Raw genomic sequence first — 20934 nt, 5'->3', positions numbered from 1 at the left:
AGTGTTGGAGGTGTCAGAAAAATGAGGAAAGTAATTTTATTTTTCTTGTATGATTTTGCTTGTTAAATGTGTGCACAGCTTAGGAAAATTATATATTCTACATAATAACAATCTACTTTGTATACTAAGAAAATGATAGACAAATGCATACTTGCATTATAATTTTATAGACATGTACTTATAGGACAAGTAAGTAGTTGACTTCACTGTTGTCAGTTTGGTGTTTGTGAGAACATTTCTGTATGGAAGCCAGTGTATTCAGAAATGACTCATTGGATAAACCTTAGATACTGGAGTTTTAGGGGTTACTTCTCTAATTTGTTGTGCGTTTAGGCTCTTAGTCCTTTAATGTGGCAGTTTAGTTCAGTTAGTGGAATTTTGTTTTGTTTTGCTTTGGTGCTGAGGCTTAACCCTTGGACCTCTAGTTCTCCCCCCCCCCCCCCCCACACACACACACAGCTGCACAGCTGGCACTCTACTACTTGTGTTTGTGTTCTGGCTTTTTACTGTTAATTGGAAATAAGACTCTTTCAAATTTGTCTGCCAGTGCTGAGTTCAAATTGAGATCCTTGGATCTCAGCTTTCTGCATAGCTAGCTATAATTATAGTTGTGATTTCCTGGCACAAGCCAGGAAAAGGTTTTTCTCTTAGAAATGTGCTTAGACAGGTCAGATACTAGTGGTTCACATATGCAGTCCTAGTTACTAGACTGAGAGGATTGAAATTCCAGACCAGCTGAGGCAGAAAAATTCAAGAGACCTCTTCTCAATGAAGAGTTGGAGGAAATGATAAGTGCGTGTTTTTTACCTAGGACAGGAAGCCTAACAGGCAGATCTCAAGGTGAGACCCTATCTTAAGCTAAGTTTGTGAATTTGGTGGGTGCACATTTATTAGAGTTTCAAGTAGGCACTATTCTATTTTATTGATACTTTAATGTTAACCTTTTGCTAGTATTATTATTAAATATTTTCAATCTTAAATATTTTATCAACTGAATTTATTTTAATGATCTTCTGAGGTTATCTGAATTGCTAAATTTAATTTACCATGCATTTTTTTTCCCAGTCCTGGGGCTTGAACTCAGGGCCTGGGCGCTGTCTCTGGGCTGCTTTTGCTCAAGGCTAAAACTTTACCACTTGAGCCACAGCCCCACTTCTATCTACCTTCTTCTGAGCAGTTTATTGGAGATAAGATCGCAGGGACTTTCCTGCCTGGGCTGGCTTTGAACCACTATCCTCAGATCTGAGTCTTTTGAGTAGTTCGAATTACAGGCATGAGCCACTGGTGCCTGGCTCATATTTTTTTTCTTACATGTTTATCTGTCCCCAAAGGACGCTGTTAAAAGCACTGAGAAGACTGGGAGCTTGCTTCTTGTATGTGGCTTACACTTTTTTAATGCCTTTGCACTGCATTAATGGTATATTTTTCTTATTTTGAATTTTAATATTTTGATTCAATGAATATGCCACATTCAGTATCTGAACAGTTCATAATTCAAAAATTGTGATGCTTGACATTCTCATTATTGATGTTCTATAATTGTGTATTATTCTTCATTATATTTCTGCACTCTGTATGTTTTCCCACTACAAGACACCTCCATTTGTTTTATTAATATTTCTTTTTTTTCCAAACTGTCAGGTCTAATAACCTTTTCTTCTTTTTTATAGTTTGTACTGTTTCTTCACCTTAGTCCTACCATTTATTATACTACCATTGTAGTATATTAAATACAAACAAGAAAATTCAGTGTTCCTTGTGTACAATATTAAAAATACATGAATGCACCAACATCTAGTGTTAAATAATGGAAAAACTTGAGGAAATAGAACTTTTTCCTTTAGAAATTTTTTCTTAAAAATGAAAAGAATTATGAAAACTACCCCATAAATCAGCATAAGAATGTATCAGAAAATAATGAGTATGTTAATATGGAAGTAGTTTATAAAATAACACCACTAATACAATATGCTAAGAGAAAACATCTTCCTTTGCAATAAACCATCATATGAGCCCCTTTGCTGGCAACCAACCTAGAATTTGGATCACCTCCCAGCAGCCTCTGCCCTGTCTGGCCTCCAGTTACCCAGAGAATGCCACCCAGCTGCCATGTCCTAAAGTATGCGAAAGAGGATAGGAGCGCACTTCTCTAGGCGGTGACTGCAAGGTCTTCAGATGGTAATTACCTCAAACTCATCGTTTGCATCAATCTGGAGAGGAAAGGGAAGGTGGGCTTGTTATCCAAGCCTGCAAGTTCTTGGTGTTGCTGGATATTGGGCAGCGGTGGCACAATCTGCTTGGTGGTGGCATTCTCCAGGGTACTAGGCACCACAGCTCCTTGGGCATGCTCCTCGTTGTCTTCAAGTTGTACCACTTTGAAACCTTGCTGCTCCTGCATAACTTCCATCTCCGTGGGACCCCACAGGTGTAAGGGGGCCTCAGCAACAGAGGTCTGAGCGGCTGCCAGCATCTTGTCCTGGCACTCTGTGCCTTCACCTACAAGGTGCAACAGCAGCTCCTGCAGCTCCTCCTTCTCCTTTTCCTGGGATGGCTGGTTGATGCACTTGTCTTTCTCCTGGCACAACTCATTCAGGACTTCCATCTGTTCTTTATAGAACACTATGGATTTTTCAGTGGTGCTGATGTGTTCTGACAGCTGGCTGCATCAATGTTGCAGGTCATCCGATTGATTCTGGTGGTCCACCTTGTCAGGCAGTTCATGGATGAAGCAGATTTTCAGCTTCTTCTTGGGCACCTGTGTGTCCTGCTCCCTGTCTCCATGCACTTCATGGTTCTAGCTCTTGGGGAAGAGGACATGGTGCTCCAGCTTTATCTGCAACTGGGCTGACAGGCTGGCCAGGCACAGGCAATGGGCATGGTGCTCCTGCAACTGTCAGCTGAACTTCACCTTCTTTGATTCAGCTACTGACAGCATTGAAGGTAAAAATCCCACATCATTTGTGGCTTGTCTATGTCCTCAGGGACAGTCATATCAGGAGGAGTTGCCTCCTCACCCCTTTCTTCTTTGCTTAGGCCTTTACCTTCCATAGGGAAAAACAAGAAGCTCAGCTGGGCCCACAGCTGCTCATTCTCCTGTCTTGTTTCTTCTGGGCACTTTAATGTGTCCTGTAACTTTTTTTTTTTTTTTTTGGGGTCCGGTTGTGGGGCCTGAACTCTGGGCCTGGGCACTGTCCCTCAGCTCTTCAGCTCAAGGCTAGCACTCTACCACTTGAGCCACAGCGCCACTTCCGGCTTTTTATCTTTTTGCTTATGTGGTGCTGGGGAATCGAACCCAGGGTCTCAGACATGCAAGGCAAGCGCTCTACCACTGAGCCACCTTCCCAGCCCCTCCTGTAACTTTTTTTTTTTTTTTTTTTTGGGTCCGGTCGTGGGGCCTGAACTCTGGGCCTGGGCGCTGTCCCTCAGCTCTTCAGCTCAAGGCTAGCGCTCTACCACTTGAGCCACAGCGCCACTTCCGGCTTTTTTTCTTTTTGCTTATGTGGTGCTGAGGAATCGAACCCAAGGCCTTGAGCATGCAAGGCAAGCGCTCTACCACTGAGCCACCTTCCCAGCCCCCTCCTGTAACTTTTGAGGCACCATCTGGTACCCTAACTTGCTTTGCACCTGCTCTTGCTTCAGCTGCTCTAGCAGCTGGGTGTGTCTTAGCAGGTGCTGCTGCAGGGCCTCCTCCTCTGAGGTCAGCTGCTGACTGGAGGTCATGTGCTGTCCACAGGTGGCTCTGAGCTCCTGCATTTGGGCCAGATTCTGGTTATGCTACTTCTGTAGATTCTGAGCCACTTGACTCTTTAACTCAACCATCTCTTTCCATTCTTCTAACGTCTCATATACCTGGCCCAGCTTCTTCTGCAGAGTTTTCTTTGCCTGCTCTCTGAGTGAAGGATGTTGGTGAGCTCCTCCTTCTCACCACTCAGTCTGTGGAACGCATCCTGCAGCTGGGTCAGCTGATCTTTCAGCTCTCGGTGTGCATGAGTGTGCATCTCATGGTTGCATGTTCCTATTCCATTGTCTTGAGGATCTTGTGCCGATCCTCAGCATGCTGATCCCAATCCTCAGCCTTCTTCTCCAGTATCCACAGCCACTGCTGCTGCCCCAGGTTCTGGAGATTGAGGCTCCGGTTTTCCTGTATCTGGATGTGAAGTTGTTCCTCCGGGTTCTTGAACTCTTTCTGCGACTGGAAGGCCCGGGCCTGCAGCTGCTGCTCAGCCTGAGATGGCCCTGCAGTGCAGGGGGCTGCAGAGGCGGCAGCTCTGCCAGCTGCTTTCTCAGTTCCACCAGCTCTAGGTCCAACAGCTGCCTCACCCCTTGCTCTTTCTCCTCTCTCAGTTGTTCATCTGCTCCAAGAGCTGCTGGACCTTCTCCTGCCACCTGGAGCTCTCCACCCTCAGGTCCTTGCACAAAGTTCTCTCTCTCCACCTTTAATGTTGTCAACAACTCTTTCATGTTGTCCACTTGTCTTTCCAACTAACTCTGCCTGCTCCACTAATGCTTGTTGAAACCCGTGAACTTTGATCTTCATGTCTGCCTTCTGTGTCAGAAGCACTTCCAGCTTCTGCAGCTCAGTGTTCTCTTCTTCCAGGTCATCACAGCTTCTGGCCTTTTCCTGGAACTGCACCTTCACGTTATTCAGGGCTTTTGTGAGTTCTAGGTTGTTCTTGTTGGTCTCATTCTGCATGGTGGAGACTGCAGTCAGTGTCATCTCTAGCTGTGTGACCTGCTGCTGTGAAGCCTGTAGGCTGCTTTCAAGATCTTGGTGCTCCAGTTCTCTTTCATTGGCCACCTGCTGTTTGTGGGCCAGGGCAGAGTGTAAATCAAATTTTTCTGAAACCTACATCTGTATTGATAGCTTATGAAGCTCTAACTTTGTTTTCAGAACTTCCTGCACACAGGCCATCTTTTCATTTTCTTTCTCTTGTTCTGCAGGTCTTTATTTTTCTGCTTCAGTTGTTCGATCTCATTACTGAACTGCTGGCTTTATATTCTGCTGGAGTCCAGGGCAAGCACCAAGTGTTGGTGCACCTTTCCAGGCCCTCAGTGTTATTGGGACCTGTGACACTCTTGACCCTGACAGCTCTGGCAGTGCCCAGTGGAGGGAGAGAATCGGGGTCTGCATGGTCTTTGGCTGCACCTTCAGTTGAATTACAGTCTCTAGTTGTGTCTTTCTTGGGGTTACCTCCCTTTTTAATGTTCCTCTTTTTCTTGGATTCTGCAAGTCCATCAGGACAATTCCTCTGCTGGTATTCTTGCAGTACTTTCTTTCCTGCAGCTAATTTTGTAAGTCTTGTTTAGACATCCCAGCGCTGGGACAGTGAAGGGGGGGGGCACATTCCCAAACTTATGACCTCAGAAGAGAGACAATCCATCGAGGCACAGTTAAAGGTGCACAAAAGAAGTTTATTTACACTATTTATATCAGAAAGGGGTCCTGTGACTACCTTGTCTTGGGCTAGATACCCAGAACCAAGGGCAGCCTGGAACACCAAACCTCCAAGCCTCCAATGGGCAGCCCTGACCTTTATTAGTTGGTCTGCAAACCAACAATTAGTCTGCAAATCTCCAATCTCAGACCTCCAAAGTTCCAAAGAAGAAGGCTTTTCCTTTTCTTCCCTTCCACCTTCTCTGCAGGCCTCTCCACTCTCCACAGGCCTGCCCTGCTCTGCTCCGGGAGGCGCCTCTCCACAGGCCTGTCTAGAAGAAGGTCCCAAATGGCCCCTCGAGGAAGCCCCCAGTGACCTCCGGAGGAGGTACCAAATACCCCACGAGGAGGCCCCAAATGACCTCTCAAGGAGGCTTACCCTGCCTTCCTCAGGCCTGCTGCTGTACCTCTACTCCAGCAGGCTTTCCCCTCCTGTTGTCCCTCTCTCCTCTCCGCCTCTCTACTCCCCCACTCCAACGGGACTATTCTTCACTCTACTTCCCCTGCTCTCTACCCTACTCCCTTCAGGACTCCTAGTCTTTCCTCTGCTCTCCTCTGGACTCCCCTCGGGGCTCTCCTGGGGACTGGGGTCCTTCTCCCACTCTCCTCCCTTTCAGGACTCCCCGGGACTCCTTGTCTTTTCACTACTTTCCTTTCCTGCAGATTCCCCTCAGGCCTCGGAACACGCAGCCGATATACAGCCTTCGCCCCTCCTCCTTTCGGCAGCATGCCCCATCCCTTTGGTAGCATGGCATTGCCCCTCTGGTGGCACGCCCTGTGGGGCAGTAATGACAGCTTCTCCATGTCCTGTCCCCTCTGGTGAGGCTCTTGATGCCCCACCCCCTGCTGATTATTGGGGCCCCCCGGTTATTACACCAGGTGCTCTCAATTCACCTCTATTCTCCCAATCACCACCAACGACATTTACTTCCTGTATCTCCAAAATCACTTTGATTCTTATGCCACTTAGCACCTCCACCTCCCTCAACTGCTAGTGGTGGTATAAGCCAACAGAGAGAATACCAGTGCTACTGGGCAGCATGGCCTCAATTGTATCGCATTGGCCAGAGAAAAACATGAAAATAGAGGGTGTGGCTAGAATTTTGTGATCCAGGCAGAATGGGTGGAGCCATGATGATGGCTGGCTGCTCCTATAGCCCCTGCCCATATAACCTAGTCCAGTTTGGCTGGGGAAGGGTGGGACCTGCATTTCCTGGATAGATACAGTTTTTGTTTTGGTTTGGTTTGGTTTTTGTCAGTCGTGGAGCCTGAACTCTGGGCCTGGGCACTGTCCCTCAGGTCTTCAGCTCAAGGCTAGCACTCTACCACTTGAGCCACAGCACCACTTCCGGCCTTTTCTGTTTTTGTGGTGCTGAGGAATTGAATCCAGGGTCTCATGCATGCAAGGTAGGCACTCTACCACTGAGCCACCTTCACAGCCCAGGCATACAGTTTTTAGTTCTATCAGTTTTGGGGCTTGAACTCAGGGCCTTGGCTCTGTCCCTGAGCTTTTGTGCTTAAGGCTAGCACTCTTGAGCATTTTTTGTAGTTTAGTGGAGATAAGCATCTCACAGACTTTCCTGCCCTGGCTGGCTTTAAACTGCAATCTTCAGATTTCAGCCTCTTACGTAGCTAGGATTACAGGCGTGAGCCACCAGCGACCCCCTACGTGCATAGTTTTACAAGTCACCTTTCTTGGCTTCCATCATACAACTCTGGTCACCAGAATTTCCACTAGACCACTTTCTGAAGGGCACCAAGAAACCTAATATTTACATCCAATGTTTTCAGGTCTTCACTCCATGCAGAATTATCTCTGTTGTTCTGACCATATTTGCTGACACTTGTATTCCGATCACAGAGCCCCTGAGGTTCATAATGGCCTTGATATAACCTACTCTTCCAGTTTCCCTGGGACAGTGGGGTTGAGGGACATCTTGGGTCCAGGGCTCCTCTCCATGAATATTGGCCATGCTGCATACAGCACATCTAGACCATGCAAAACAAATATTTCCTAGACTAGGGAATCTGAGACAGTAGAAATCCATCTCTTTATACATTTTAATGAAATCTTACTGCAGCACATGTTCCATATACTTTGTCTGTTATCTTAGAGGATTCAGAAACACAATCATGAGAGTAATGTGGCTCCACAGTGAAGTCTTTATTAAGTGTGAGAAGTGTACTCATTTCTTCTTTTTAATGCCAGGCTCCTATGAATTGATTGAAATGGGATGGATGTAGTCTGTTATTTGAGCAGTTAACTAACAAGCCATGTCCAGATGATGTCCAGTATGTCCAGAATCCAGTTTCTGGAGCAGCCCTCTACTACTCCAGAGCCCTTAGATATCTACTTCGGCACTGGAGTGATTGGTTGTCCTCCAATGACTGATGAATAGGATTTGTGTTTTAATCCCCTGGTTGTCAGGTATCCAGGATGATTGCAGTCCTCCATAGTTGCCCAATTCTCATATTGTCACACTGATGTGCAAGGAAGAAAGAATATAAATCATGCAAGTAGGCAAGAGCTGGGAACCTGGACAGAATGGGCACATGGTCCTGCTAACATTGTGCTCTCATTTTGTGTGGCCTGCTTTTGCTTCCAGTGAAAAATTCCTGCTGGATATGTAGAATACACCTTTATAATAGCAGAAGACCAAGAAGTGCAGTAGCTCATTGGTATAGGAGTATGATTCTGTCAGGGTACAAGAGGTCTCAGGTTCAAATCCCACAACCAGCCCTCTTTTTCTTCCACCTTTGCACATTGCAGTGAAAGATGGTGATGCTGGAGAGACTTCCCTCCTTTGTTCACTTGTCTTGATGGTATTTTTTTCTTAAAAGAGATGTGCCTGAGGCTGATCTTATATTTTGTTACAAATATACTAAACCCATTAAAACAAAATCTAGACAACCAGATTTAAGAAGTAACATTATTTACATTGTTATTTTAAAATCTACTCTTTCCTGTAGAAATAAGCAATGCTTGTTATGCCCAGATAAGGATCCCCAAAGACCACCAAGTAGCCGATTCCCATGCAAGCACACCAGAGTCGTTTATTGCAAGCTCGAGCCTGGACTCACAACTGTCACGGAGAGTTGAGAGTGGACCCTTCAGTTAACAGGATTTTTATAGGGTTGAGGGTTGAGGTAGGAGGGGTACCTAGCTTAGCAGTTACATGACTGTTTGACATTCAGTGAGTGAATCTTGTAACAATCTTATTGGCTAGAGTGCTTGGGCTAAGCCGTTAAGAATTAACTATATTAACTATGCTATCTTAAGAAACATCTGGAGCTTTAGGTACTTTCCTGTCATCCGCACATCTGGAGCTTTAGGTACTTTCCTGTCATCCGCTGATGGCTATTGCTAGGGGAATTACAGGCAGAACATTTTTCTAGGAACCTAAGTTCTTACTTTCAGTAAAGTCTTTACAGTGGGTACTTTCTGTAAAGGCCTTCACAATGGATACCTTTGGTGAAGGCCTTTACAATGGAGTCTAAGTCCAGAATGGCTGTACGTTGGCTAAGGCCTCTCATGCTACCCTCTTCTATGCTTTCTGTGCAGTAGAAGTTTCATTTACTGTAGCTTTTAGTTACCACTTGATCAAAAAAAAAACCAAAACTATAACTTTCATTATATCAAGTATAGAATCATTTTCTTCTTTTAAAAGAAAGCTAGGCCTCACAGTCAGATACTTAAAATTATAATTTGGGGCTGGGCACTGGTATTGGTTCAGGCCTGTAATTCTAGTTACTCAGGAGGCTGAGATCTGAGGATCAATTTGAAGCCAGCCTAACTGTCCCTAAGACTCTTTTTTTTTTTTTGTCAGTCGTGGGGCTTGAACTCTGGGCTTGGGCACTGTCCCTCAGCTCTTCAGCTCAAGGCCAGCGCTCTACCACTTGAGCCACAATGCCACTTCCGGTTTTCTAGTGATTTATTGGAGATAAGAGTCTCTCGGAGTTTCCTGCTCCGGCTGGCTTTGAATGTGATCCTCAGATCTCAGCCTCTGGAGTAGCTAGGATTACAGGCGTGAGCCACAGGCTCCTGGCCCCTGAGACTTTTATCTCCAATTAACCACCAGAAAATCAGAAGTGGAGCTGTATCTCAAAATGGTAGAACACTAGCCTTGAGCAAGAGCTCAGGGACAGTACCCAGGCCCTGAGTTCAAGCCTCAGGACCACCAAAAATAAATAAATTCTTGGGTTATTCCTTAAGTTTCCAAACTTTCATGTTATACCACTTTTTTATGCTGAGTTTGGGAGCAACAAGTATGGATGAATAAATATATTGAGTAAGTTCTCTTCAAGGCATTTAAGATACCCTATTATATAAGATACCCTTGCTGCCACAGATAGGCAGCAAGGCCTGAAGAAGAGGATTGGTGTTGACTGACAATTTTGTTTCCCACTCAGACTTGATTTCAGGTAATAGTTGATTGTACCAGTTGTAAATATGCATAGGAGACTCTGTATACTTTCAGTACTTTCATTTTAATGGGATGGAGAAAACAAAAGCCATAGGAAAATCTGAAACCACTATGAAATAAACCCTAAACTATTGGACCCTACATTGTGTTTGCGCCCTTGAGCTGAGATTAAGACGCATTCAGGACAAAGCCTTGATGGAGGTTCTTTTCAGGATAAGTCTTGAACAATGAATATGAATTGATTAGGAGAGGTCCATAGGAGAGGTCACTGTCTGGATTTAAAGTAGGTGGTGGTGGTGGAGGGGGGAGGGGAGGGGGAATGATCACCAGCAAGAAAAAAAAGGAAAAGTATAATATGGAGCCCTGAGGATAGGGCTCCAGTAGTACAATACCAGTCTAAGTCTGAGCCCTAAATTGAAACCTCAGTGATGCAAAACAAACAAACAAAAAACCCCAAACAAACAAAAAGCTAGGCTATGGAAGGAAGAAGGAAGTGTAGAGTCTTTAGCGATCCTAGGGACTATTAGGAGAATAGAAAGTAAAGTTGGTTCTATCTTAGGTAACACCTTCAAACTTAGTCTTAGTAAGTTTGCATGTTGATTTTACCTGCCTCGTAGACACGAGTTTTAGATTTTTAGTATCTGGGAAGAAAGTTTTATATCATTGTCTCCCTCTTTGTTTTTCCATTTAGACCACAACATGTTGGATATATGTTTTTCAGTCTTTAATTTTTCTAAGAACATCTAACTATTAAGGGTATGAGAGTCTTCATTTTAATATACAGCCATCGCTGGGCACCTCTGGCTTACACGTATAATCCTAGTTACTCAGGAGGCTGAGATCTGAAGATCACACTTTGAAGCCAGCCCAGGCAGAAAAGTCTGTAAGACTCTTTTTTTTTTTTTTTTAATTTTTTTTATTTTTTGGGTCCAGTCATGGGGCCTGTACTCTGGGCCTGGGTGCTGTCCCTCACATCTTCAGCTCAAGGCTAGCATTCTACCACTTGAGCCACAGCCCACTTCCAGCTTTTTTCTTTTTGCTTATGTGGTGCTGAGTAATCAAACCCAGGGCCTCAGGCGTGCAAGGCAAGCGCTCTACCACTGAGCCACCTTCCCAGCCCTGTAAGACTCTTATCTCCACTAAACTCCAAACATTGTCCAAGTGGTAACTAGCCTTGAGCACAGAATCTCAGGGCAGTGTCCAGGCCCAGAGTTCAAGCCCTAGGACTGGCAAAACACATAAAATAATATGTTGACATGGCTACATTTTGATTTTGGCGAGAATGGTAGACCTTATTTCTGGAAAATCCATTCCTTCATTCTTAAGTGCACACTGTTATCGGAGGCTTGATGAATTTTTTCAGTGTTTACCTTTAGGTCTTCTGAAGTCTCTAAAACTGATTTTTCCCAAGATGCATGTTTATCCCTTCATCAACATTGCAATTGTATATAATCTTTTACTTCTGACTCTAAGCAATATGATTCCCTAGAATACTAGCTATTTCCTTATGAGCATTATTCAAGAAATAGTGCCAACTTTAGAAACTTCTGGTTTACCCAGTTTAGGTACTGTAAGCTTTAAACTATGTTTATTCCCCTGAACTTTTTTCATAACCCAGTATGACATCTAAGAATTTTGTAGTTATTGCTCCCTCTGGAGTTGGCAGTCTGGAAAGGAAAGGTCTATAGGAGATCTGATCAGGCCTAGAGATGTTCGACTAATCTTAGAGAATTTTCCTGGTTCCTAGGACTCAGCACAAAGTGATTGAGGACTTTACAGACTGTCACTTGTGCTTCAATTCAAATCAACTTCCACAGAAAAATTATGCCAGCTCAAACCTAATTGGGTGTACATATTGAGAGCAATTCATAGTTATCAAGCATACTATATTTTAATTTTAATTTTATTTAGATGTTTTACATTTTGTATGCTGAGGATTGGATGTAGAGTCTTGTACAAGTTAGGTAAGTGCTATTTAGTTGTTTAAGAAATCGTTTGAGGGTGCTGGGAAGGTGGCTCAGTGGTAGAGTGCTTGCCTTGCATGCATGAGGCCCTGGGTTCGATTCCTCAGCACCACATAAGCAAAAAGAAAAAAGCCAGAAGTGGCGCTGTGGCTCAAGTGGTAGAGTGCTAGCCTTGAGCTGAAGAGCTGAGGGACAGTGCCCAGGCCCAGAGTTCAGGCCCCACAACCGGACCCCCCCCCCCAAAAAAAAAGAAATTGTTTGTGGGCTGGGAAGGTGGCTCAGTGGTAGAGTGCTTGCCTTGCATGCAAGAGGCCCTGGGTTCGATTCCTCAGCACCACATAAGCAGAAAAAAAAAGGCTGGAAGTGGCGCTGTGGCTCAAGTGGTAGAGCACTTGCCTTGAGCTGAAGAGCTGAGGGACAGTGCCCAGGCCCAGAGTTCAGGCCCCACGACCGGACCCCCCCCCCCCCCAAAAAAAAAAAGAAAGAAAGTGTTTGATTAGGGAATACATTTTCATAGTTAACCAGATAAATGTATACATTGATAGAAAAGGGAAATTTACAAAATGAAAAACTCACACTCATCCTTGTCTCTTCATTTCCAGCTATCTCCCCAGAGTTTCACGCCTCATTGGTTAGGTTTATATCCCTTTAGAGTTTATCCCACAAATGTAAGCAAATTGAAGAGCATGGTTTTCTGCCTTTCAGCCTTTCATCTGGGTGTAAAAGGGAGATTAGATAGGGTTTTTCAACACAATGACAGCCAAGCTCCCCCAGTCCCTTTACTCTTGCATTGTCCTAGCTGAAGAACACTGCCTAAAAAAAATAAGACTAATGTAGGTTAAGTATTTTCTTAAATACCCGATGCCCCAATCTTCGCAGCCAGATCCTTCACAGTAACTACATAAGTACCATATTAAGGATTTTGGACACTGTGTCAGGCTGTGTCTAGGCTTTGCAGCAGAAAGAAGTACATTTAGCAGCAGAGAAATGATTTGGACTTTAGGAAGATCATCCAAGCAGAGTGGACAGTAGATTAGAGTGGTATGATGGTACACTAAGGATCTAATTGGGAGTACAGTAAGATATGATTGGTGCTAATGGTAGGGCACTGGCAGACAGGCCAGAGAAATGGAAGTGAATTGGACAATCCTAAAGAGGTAGAACTGATGGACTGGATGATTAGTAGACGGTATGGAATGAAGGAGAAGAGAAGGAACTACAGGTAGCACTCAGTTTCATTCTTTATAGTGCTATGGACCATAGAGAGAGAGATTTGGGGATGGAAGGGAAAGACAGGGTAAGCTTTGGATGTGTAAGCAAGTATAAATCTCCACTATATAAGTTGGATTTACAAATCTGGAGTTAGGAGCAAGATAACTAACTTAACCCTAAGGAATACCAACCCTGGAAGGATATTTCCCAAAGTGTAACCCTAGGGTTACCAGCAGTTGAATCCCGTGGTGAGATCCTAAATGCTAGTTATGTGGTTATTTACTCTTCTCCTCTTCAGAAACCTCAGTAGTAATTTTAACACACATTTTGGGAATTCTTTGCGTGCTCAAGTTGAAGATGTCAGAGAGGTGAAGGAAATGGATATTACAAGCAAAACTTCAGGAGGGAACAAAGAGTTAAAACCATAAAGCTGGGAGCTGGTGGCTCACACCTGTAATCCTAGCTACTCAGGAGGCTGAGATCTGAGGATCCCGGTTCAAAGCCAGCCCGGGCAGGAAAGTCCATGAGACTCTTACCTCCAATAAACCACTAGAAAACTGGAAGTAGTGCTGTGGCTCAAGCAGTAGAGCGCTCGCCTTGAGCTGAAGAGCGCATGGATAGCACCCAAGCCCAGAGTTCAAGCCCCACGACTGACAAAAAAAAAAAACAAAACATAGTATTATTGATGTTACAGTTACCTTGCCAAGAGCTGCAATATATTGTTAGATTTTGCAACATGAAAATAGTTGGTAACTTTGTCAGAAATATTTCTTCTCCACTATAGTGCAGAGGGTAAAGACAGATTCCACCAGGCCAAGAGGTGAAATGGAAGGGAAGTGTTTATTTTCAGACAGGTAACTTAGTAGAAGGTAGAGAGTGTGAAAGTGTGTGGTTGTGAAAGTGGATGTTGAGAGGTACTGGGTGTGTGATCAAGGAAGAGGAGTAGAGGGAGAAAACATTTCAATCTAAGAAAGGAGTTAGTTTGTCCAGAAAGAGTGATGAGGGCAGTTAGGAAATTGGGGTATGCTAGAATTGAATATAGAGCAGGGTAGGAACTGATCTCTAGAGAAAAGAAAGAAAGAAGTAGATCTGGGAAATTCTTAAATTGGTTGGCAGGAGGTGGAGGTGGGAGTCATTCCCATAGCTTTTGGTTTGTGACGCTGTTTGGAGAGTGACAGAGCTTCAGGTCTTTATAAAGACTGGAAATGCTGAAATGGAAAATTGAAATTAGACCATGATTTATGGTTGCACCATACGTTTTTTTAGTATCATAAATTTGGTAAAGTAATTCTTCATACCAATTAATTTTGTCTCTATCTCAATCCCATTATTTTCATTATGTAGTATGACATCTTTTTTTGGCTTTCAAAATGTCAAGAATGATTTTTAATCTAAAAGTTTTTGTGATTTATGTTGGTTTTTAAATATTGATGGTCATTATTCTCAGGAACTGTTATTTGACTACTTAGTAGTCATGAAAAAAATGATGTTTTATTTGTTTCGTGTTGCAGGAGGTTTACTGAACTAAAACACTACAGTGATGAACTCCAGTCTGTCATCTCACATCTTCTTCGCGTGAGAGCTGTAAGTAGTCACTAAGCTTTTTGCCAGGAAGGTGCTTGTCATTTAGTCACTGTGTTTCTAAGTAGTGAGTGGAATTCATGACAACTGATTATTATTATTATTATTATTTTGTTGGTCATGGTGCTTGAACTCTGGGCCTGGGTGCAGTCCTTCAGCTCTTCAGCTCAAGGCAAGCACTCTACCACTTGAGCCACAGCGCCACTTCCAGTTTTCTGAGTGGTTAATTGGAGATAAGAGTCTCATGTACTTTTTCTTGCCCAGGCTGGCTTTGAACCATGATCTTCAGTTCTCATCCTCCTGAGTAGCTAGGATTACAGGTGTGAGCCACTGGCGCCTTGCTTTCAACTGATGATTTTATGTCACCATTTTATAGTCACCATTCATGAAATGTTCTTCTATTATAAACTATTTGAAGAATCTTAGCTTAGTTTTGTTTTCTTCTGGTCATAATAGTGTAGTTGTTTTAACATCTTATCAAAAGGCCTGCCATTTCAGTGTTAGAATGTAAATGAATATAGGATTTTAGACTACTGCTATTACCACGTTTTGTTTTGCTTTTAAGATTTATGGAATGATTTATGAATGTTAAGCCATCCTGTGTCTATTCTTTTTGTTTTGGTTTGGTTTCTGGGGTTTGTTATGTTTTGTTTTTGAAACAAGGTCTTACTTTGTTGCCCAGACTGGTCTCAATTCATAATCCTCCTGCCAAGTATTAGGATTATAGGTGTGCATCACTACTCCCGGCTCCATGTCCGTGTTCTTAAAGTTCCACTAACTTGAGATGGCAGTCTGCTTTGAAAAAAGGAACTAGAAACTGAGGAATAATCTTTGTACTTAACGATATACTTTGACTATAAAGAAATGGAAATACTTTTTTTTTTTGGTCCAGTCGTAGGGTCTGAACTCTGGGCCTGGGCGCTGTCCCTCAGCTCTTCAGCTCAAGGCTAGCACTCTACCATTTGAGCCACAACGCCACTTCCGGCTTTTCTCTTATGTGGTGCTGAGGAATCAAACCCAGGGCCTCAGGCATGCAAGGCAAGCGCTCTACCACTGAGCCACCTTCCCAGCCCTGGAAATACTTTTTAAGTAAATTAATGTACCTGGAAAATGTGTCATCCACTCTGATCTTTTGGAATAAACTAGAAGGAACTTTAAACCTGCTGTGTTATCAAAAGTGTAAGATCACATCTTATAAAGGTTGCAATCTTATTGAAATAAAATAGATTGTTGGCTGGGAATGTGGTTTAGAGGTACAGTGCTAGCCTTGAGCAAAAGAAGCCCAGTGACAGTGCCCAGGCCCTGAGTTCAAGCCCCAGGACTGGGGAAAAAAAAAAAAAGTTTTTGTCTTGGATTTACTCTAATAAAAAAAGAGTCCACTGGTGACAAGCAGAAAGTGGGGCAGTTTTAGAGCTACATCCTTAAGCTCTTTGTTTTCTGTATTTTTTTGTCTATTTGAAGATTTCCATAATATAGAAAAATAGGGTAGAATACTTGCCTAATGTGATTGAAGCTCTGGGTTCAGTCCTTAGCAACACACACACGCACGCACGCACGCACGCACGCACGCACGCACACACACACACACACACACACACACACACGAATCAGGGAAGTAGTTTATCCTCAGAGCTTCAGTCCTTAGCAACACACACGCACACACACGAATCAGGGAAGTAGTTTATCCTCAGAGCTTTAGAAACTGTATACCAGAAAAGTTTTTTGGTGTTTATGTGGAATTAGCATTTGCTCTTCTAGTTTATATCCATTGTGTTTGAGGGTATAATAATTTTAATTACCATAAGTGGTTTTTTTTTTGTAAAATACATGTGAATGACTAGACAGTACCCATTTTATCTTAATGATCTAAATGAAATTCTGTTGTTAAAATATCTACTGTGTTTATTGGTTAAAAGAATTTATCTAGCTGGGCGCTGGTGGCTTACGCCTATAATCCTAGCTACTCAGGAGGCTGAGATCTGAGGGTGGCGGTTCAAAGCCAGCCCAGGCAGGAAAGTCCAGTGAGACTCTTATCTCCAATAAACCACTCAGAAAACCAGAAGTGGCGCTGTGGCCCAAGCTGTAGAGGGCTCATCTTGAGCTGAAGAGTGCAGGGTTAGCGCCCAAGCCCAGAGTTCCAGCCCCACAACCGACCAAAAAAAAAAAAAGATGAATTCTTTTATCTTTTATCTTTTTTTTTTTTTGGTCTTGGAGCTTGAATTCAGGGCCTGGCTCCTGTCCCTGAGCTCTTTTGCTCAAGGCGAGTGCTCTACCACTTTGAGCCACAGCTCTGCTTCCAGTTTTCAGAGGTTAATTGGAGATAAGAGTCTCACGAACTTTTCCTGCCCAAAAGTCCAGGCTGGTTTTGAACTGTGATCCTCAGATCTTAGCCTCTTAGATAGCTAGGTCACAAGCATGAGCCACCAGTGCCAGGTAAAAGGATTTATCTTTTGACAAAGTATTATGGATACTTTATGTTCAGCCTTTATGTATAAAATCGTAAATCAATAAAACAGAAAATAGGCATATCCTTTTCCCTGGTAATTTCCACTTTGAAAACCAGATTATAAAGAAACAATAGAAGGAGAAAAGCCTACTCTTAGAGCTATGTATTGGACCTTATAATACTGAAAAAGTAGGAACAAGTACTGACAAGATGATTGAACAAAGAAAACATTTTTTTTTTTGATCGGTTGTGGGGCTTGAACTCTGGGCTTGGGCGCTGTCCCTGTGCTCTTTAGCTCAAGGCAATCGCTTTACTGCTTGAACCACAGTACCACTTCCGGTTTTCTAGTGGTTTATTGGAGATAAGAGTCTCAGGACTTTCCTGCCCAGACTGGCTTTGAACTTCCATCCTCAGATCTCAGCCTCCTGAATAGCTAGGATTATAGGTGTGAGCCACCAGTGCCCGGCTAAGAAAACATATTTTATACACTATTCAGCAGAACTCGTGTGTGTGTGTGTGTGCACGCGCGTGTGCGCGCACACACATGCACATGGGTACATCTGTGTCCCTGAGTTTTTGGCTATGGACTTCATTCCTCAGACCTCTGCTTCCTGAGTACCTAGAATTATAGGCATGAACTAATCATGCCTGATTTATTCAGTAGACTTTTATACAACTATTTCATGTGGCATTTTTTATTCTGCTGGATAAAAAATATTTCTACCTTTCTATAGGAAATTTGAAGGCAGTAAGAGAAACTGCATAGGGCTGGGAAGGTGGCGCTTGCCTTGCATGCAGGAGGCCCTGGGTTCGATTCCCCAGCACCACATAAGCAAAAAGGAAAAAAAAAAGCCCGAAGTGGCGCTGTCGCTCAAGTGGTAGAGAGCTAGCCTTGAGCTGAAGAGCTGAGGGACAGTGCCCAGGTCCAGAGTTCAGGCCCCACGACCGGACCTACCCCCCCCCCCCCAAAAAAAAAAAAAAAGGAGAAACTGAATAAAAGGAAGTAAGGAAACAAGATAAATATGGTGTAACAACACTAGCTCTGGTTTGTTGTTGTTGGTTTTTTTTTTTGTGTGTGTGTGTGTTTGGTAGTGGGGTCTGAACTCAGGGCCTAGTGCTTTTTTGCTCTGTCTGATGCTTTAACACTTGAGCTACAGCTCCAATTCTGGCTTTTTGAGTGGTTAATTAGCGATAACAGTGTTACAGACTTTTCTGCAGGGACTGACTTTGAATTGTGATTCTCAGATCTCAACCTCCTGAGCAGTTGGGATTACAAGCATGAACCACCACCAGTGGCCTGTTTTTGTTTTTATGGTTATTTTATTTTATTTTTTCCAGTCATGTGCTTGAACTCAGGGCCTGGGCACTGCCCCTGAGCTTCTTTTTGCTAAAGGCTAGCACTCTACCACTTGAGACACAGTGCCACTTCCAGCTTTTTTGTTTTTTGGTACTGAGGAATCAAACTCAGGGTTTCATGCCACTAAGCCATATTTCTAGCCCAAGGTTATTTTTTTTTTTTGATGAATTGTAGAGATTAAGTATTTTTTTAAATGTATTTTTCAAGTTCATTGTGCTAAGCGTGCGTTTTGGGGTTTTGCTGTGTTTTTAATAATACAAGGATTTTGTTTAATCTCTATAAGCCTAATATCAATATCTATTAAATATTTATTTCAGAGAGTAGCAGATCGACTCTATGGTGTATATAAAGTACATGGGAATTATGGGCGAGTTTTTAGGTAAGTATTAGATAATTACTTGGCTCTAATTACCCTTTTTGATTTTAGAAAACCTCAAAATTTATGAAATATTTATTTTTATATATTATCTTTGTTATTTATTTTATAATATATTGTAATATATTTACATATACAATACATATAAATATATTAATGTAACATATTACATATTACATTTACTGTATATTAATCATGAAAATTTATGTGTCTAAAATACAGAATATTTAAAAAAAAATCATGATCTATAGTAGTGGTTTACAAGCTCTGTCTGCTTTGCTTTTATGGTCTTAAAAAAAAAATGAGGCCATGCTTGGTGGCTCACACCTGTAATCCTAGCTACTCAGGAGGCTGAGATCTGACGATCACTGTTCAAAGCCAACCAGGGCAGGAAACTCCATGAGACTCTTACCTCCAATTAACCACCAGAAAACTGGAAGTGGTGCTGTGGCTCAAAGTAGTAAAGCACTAGCCTTGAGTGAGAAAGCTCAGGGACAATTCCCAGTCCCTGAGTTCAAACCCCATGACCACCAAAAACAAAAACAAATTCTCAAATGAAGAAATTCAACATTGAGCAGATAGAAGTAAAGCTACTTTACTGCCCTTTACTGCTTTGGCAGACTGCCTAAGACCATCTTTTAGCTATTGTGATTTTTTTCTTACACTCCATAATTTATGAAGACACTTGCAGAATGAGATTTCAGTTTTGGGCCAACTTTGGTATAATTAAAAGATTTGTGTGGCAGGTAGAAGTGTGGCTGGGCAGGGCCCTTGCCCAGCATGAGTAAAGCTCTAGGTTGGCTGTCAGTACTGGAACTAAGTAAAGAAAAGGGAATATTGTTCTATATAAACTCCTTTGGTCATTTTTGAATGCCTTCCTTTTATGAAGCTGCTTTCATCAGCTTTGTTCTTCAATTTAATTTTTTCAATGAATTCAAGTAACATAAAATGACTTGTTGCTGCTTTGGAGGTTGGACCAAGGGGAAAAGACTAAGCTGTGAGTGGAAAAGAATTGAGATTGTCAAAGTGGAGATAAATGATGTTAGAAATGAGTGAGCAGAAATTAGATACATAGGGAAGATTTTGTACTATGTTATGTTGCTGCTTTTTTTTTTTCCTCTCAGTCGTGGGGCCTGAACTCTGGGTCTGGGCACTGTCCCTCAGCTCTTCAGCTCAAGGCTAGCGCTCTACCACTTGAGACACAGCACCACTTCCGGCTTTTTCTCCTTATGTGGTGCTGAAGAATCAAACCCAGGGCCTTATGCATGCAAGGCAAGCACTCTACCACTAAGCCACCTCTAGCCCTTCTGCTTTTTTTTGTTTTGTTTTGTTTTGTTGTTCTTTCTTTTCTTTTTGTTGTTGTTGTGTGTGTTATAGTGCTGGGAATTGAACCCAGAGCCTTGTGCATGCTGGCAAATACTCTGCTGCTAGACGAGTTTGCTAGGCTTCTTGCAGTCTCCTCTCCTGTCTATATAGCATAGACCGAAATGTCATTCCTCAGAGACACTTATGGGAGTTGCCCCTATTTTCTGTAGTGTCAGGCTCAGCTAGAAACTCTCACCAATCCAGAAATGGACCAAATACATTGCTGGACTCATTCTGCAAAAGACTTAGAAAAGAGGAGAAGAAAAGTGTTTGTTTGGTACCGGTACTAGGTCTTAAACTCAGGGCCTTGTGCCCCTCCTTGGTTTTTTACTCAAGACTGACAATCTACCAGTTGAACAACATCTCCACTTTCAGCTTTTTGTTGGTTAGTTGGGAATAAGAGTCTCTACCCAGACTGGCTTTGAACTGTGGTCCTCAGATCTCAACCTCCTGGGTCTCCTGGGTAGCTAAGATTACCGGTATGCTGCCTGTGCCTGACACAGAGGAAAAGGTTTTGAGTGCCAGCAACCATGCGTTTACAGCTAATGAGAGCTGGCAGAAGCTGATAGATTAAAGTGTTTATTCATTAAGCATTAAAAAATACCCATGTCAGCCAGTGCCAGTGGCTCACGCATGTAATCCTAGTTATTCAGAAGGCTGATATCTGAGAATTGTGGTTCAAAGCCAGCCCAGGCAGGAAAGTCCATGAGACTCTTACCTCTAATAAACCACTCAGAAAACCGGAAGTGGTACTGTGGCTCAAGTGGTAGAGCAC

The 20934-nt window shown here is 43.0% G+C and overlaps 1 protein-coding gene across 1 annotated transcript in view; it reads left to right on the top strand.

Annotated features, from left to right (window-relative positions):
• Snx4 (sorting nexin 4) overlaps positions 1-20934 on the top strand; it is a 52981-nt gene that overhangs the window by 18823 nt on the left and 13224 nt on the right. Inside the window, exons 7-8 of the mRNA XM_042668651.1 lie at positions 14546-14618; positions 18736-18797. Of these exons, the coding sequence (XP_042524585.1) occupies positions 14546-14618; positions 18736-18797 (135 nt within the window). The remainder of the gene's footprint in view (positions 1-14545; positions 14619-18735; positions 18798-20934) is intronic.

Source organism: Dipodomys spectabilis, unplaced genomic scaffold, assembly GCF_019054845.1.
Source record: "Dipodomys spectabilis isolate Male_0828 unplaced genomic scaffold, ASM1905484v1 ptg000017l, whole genome shotgun sequence".
NCBI classification, from domain to species: domain Eukaryota; kingdom Metazoa; phylum Chordata; class Mammalia; order Rodentia; family Heteromyidae; genus Dipodomys; species Dipodomys spectabilis.
Note: the sequence above shows the minus strand (reverse complement) of the source record. Positions and strands in the feature narration are given on the sequence as shown.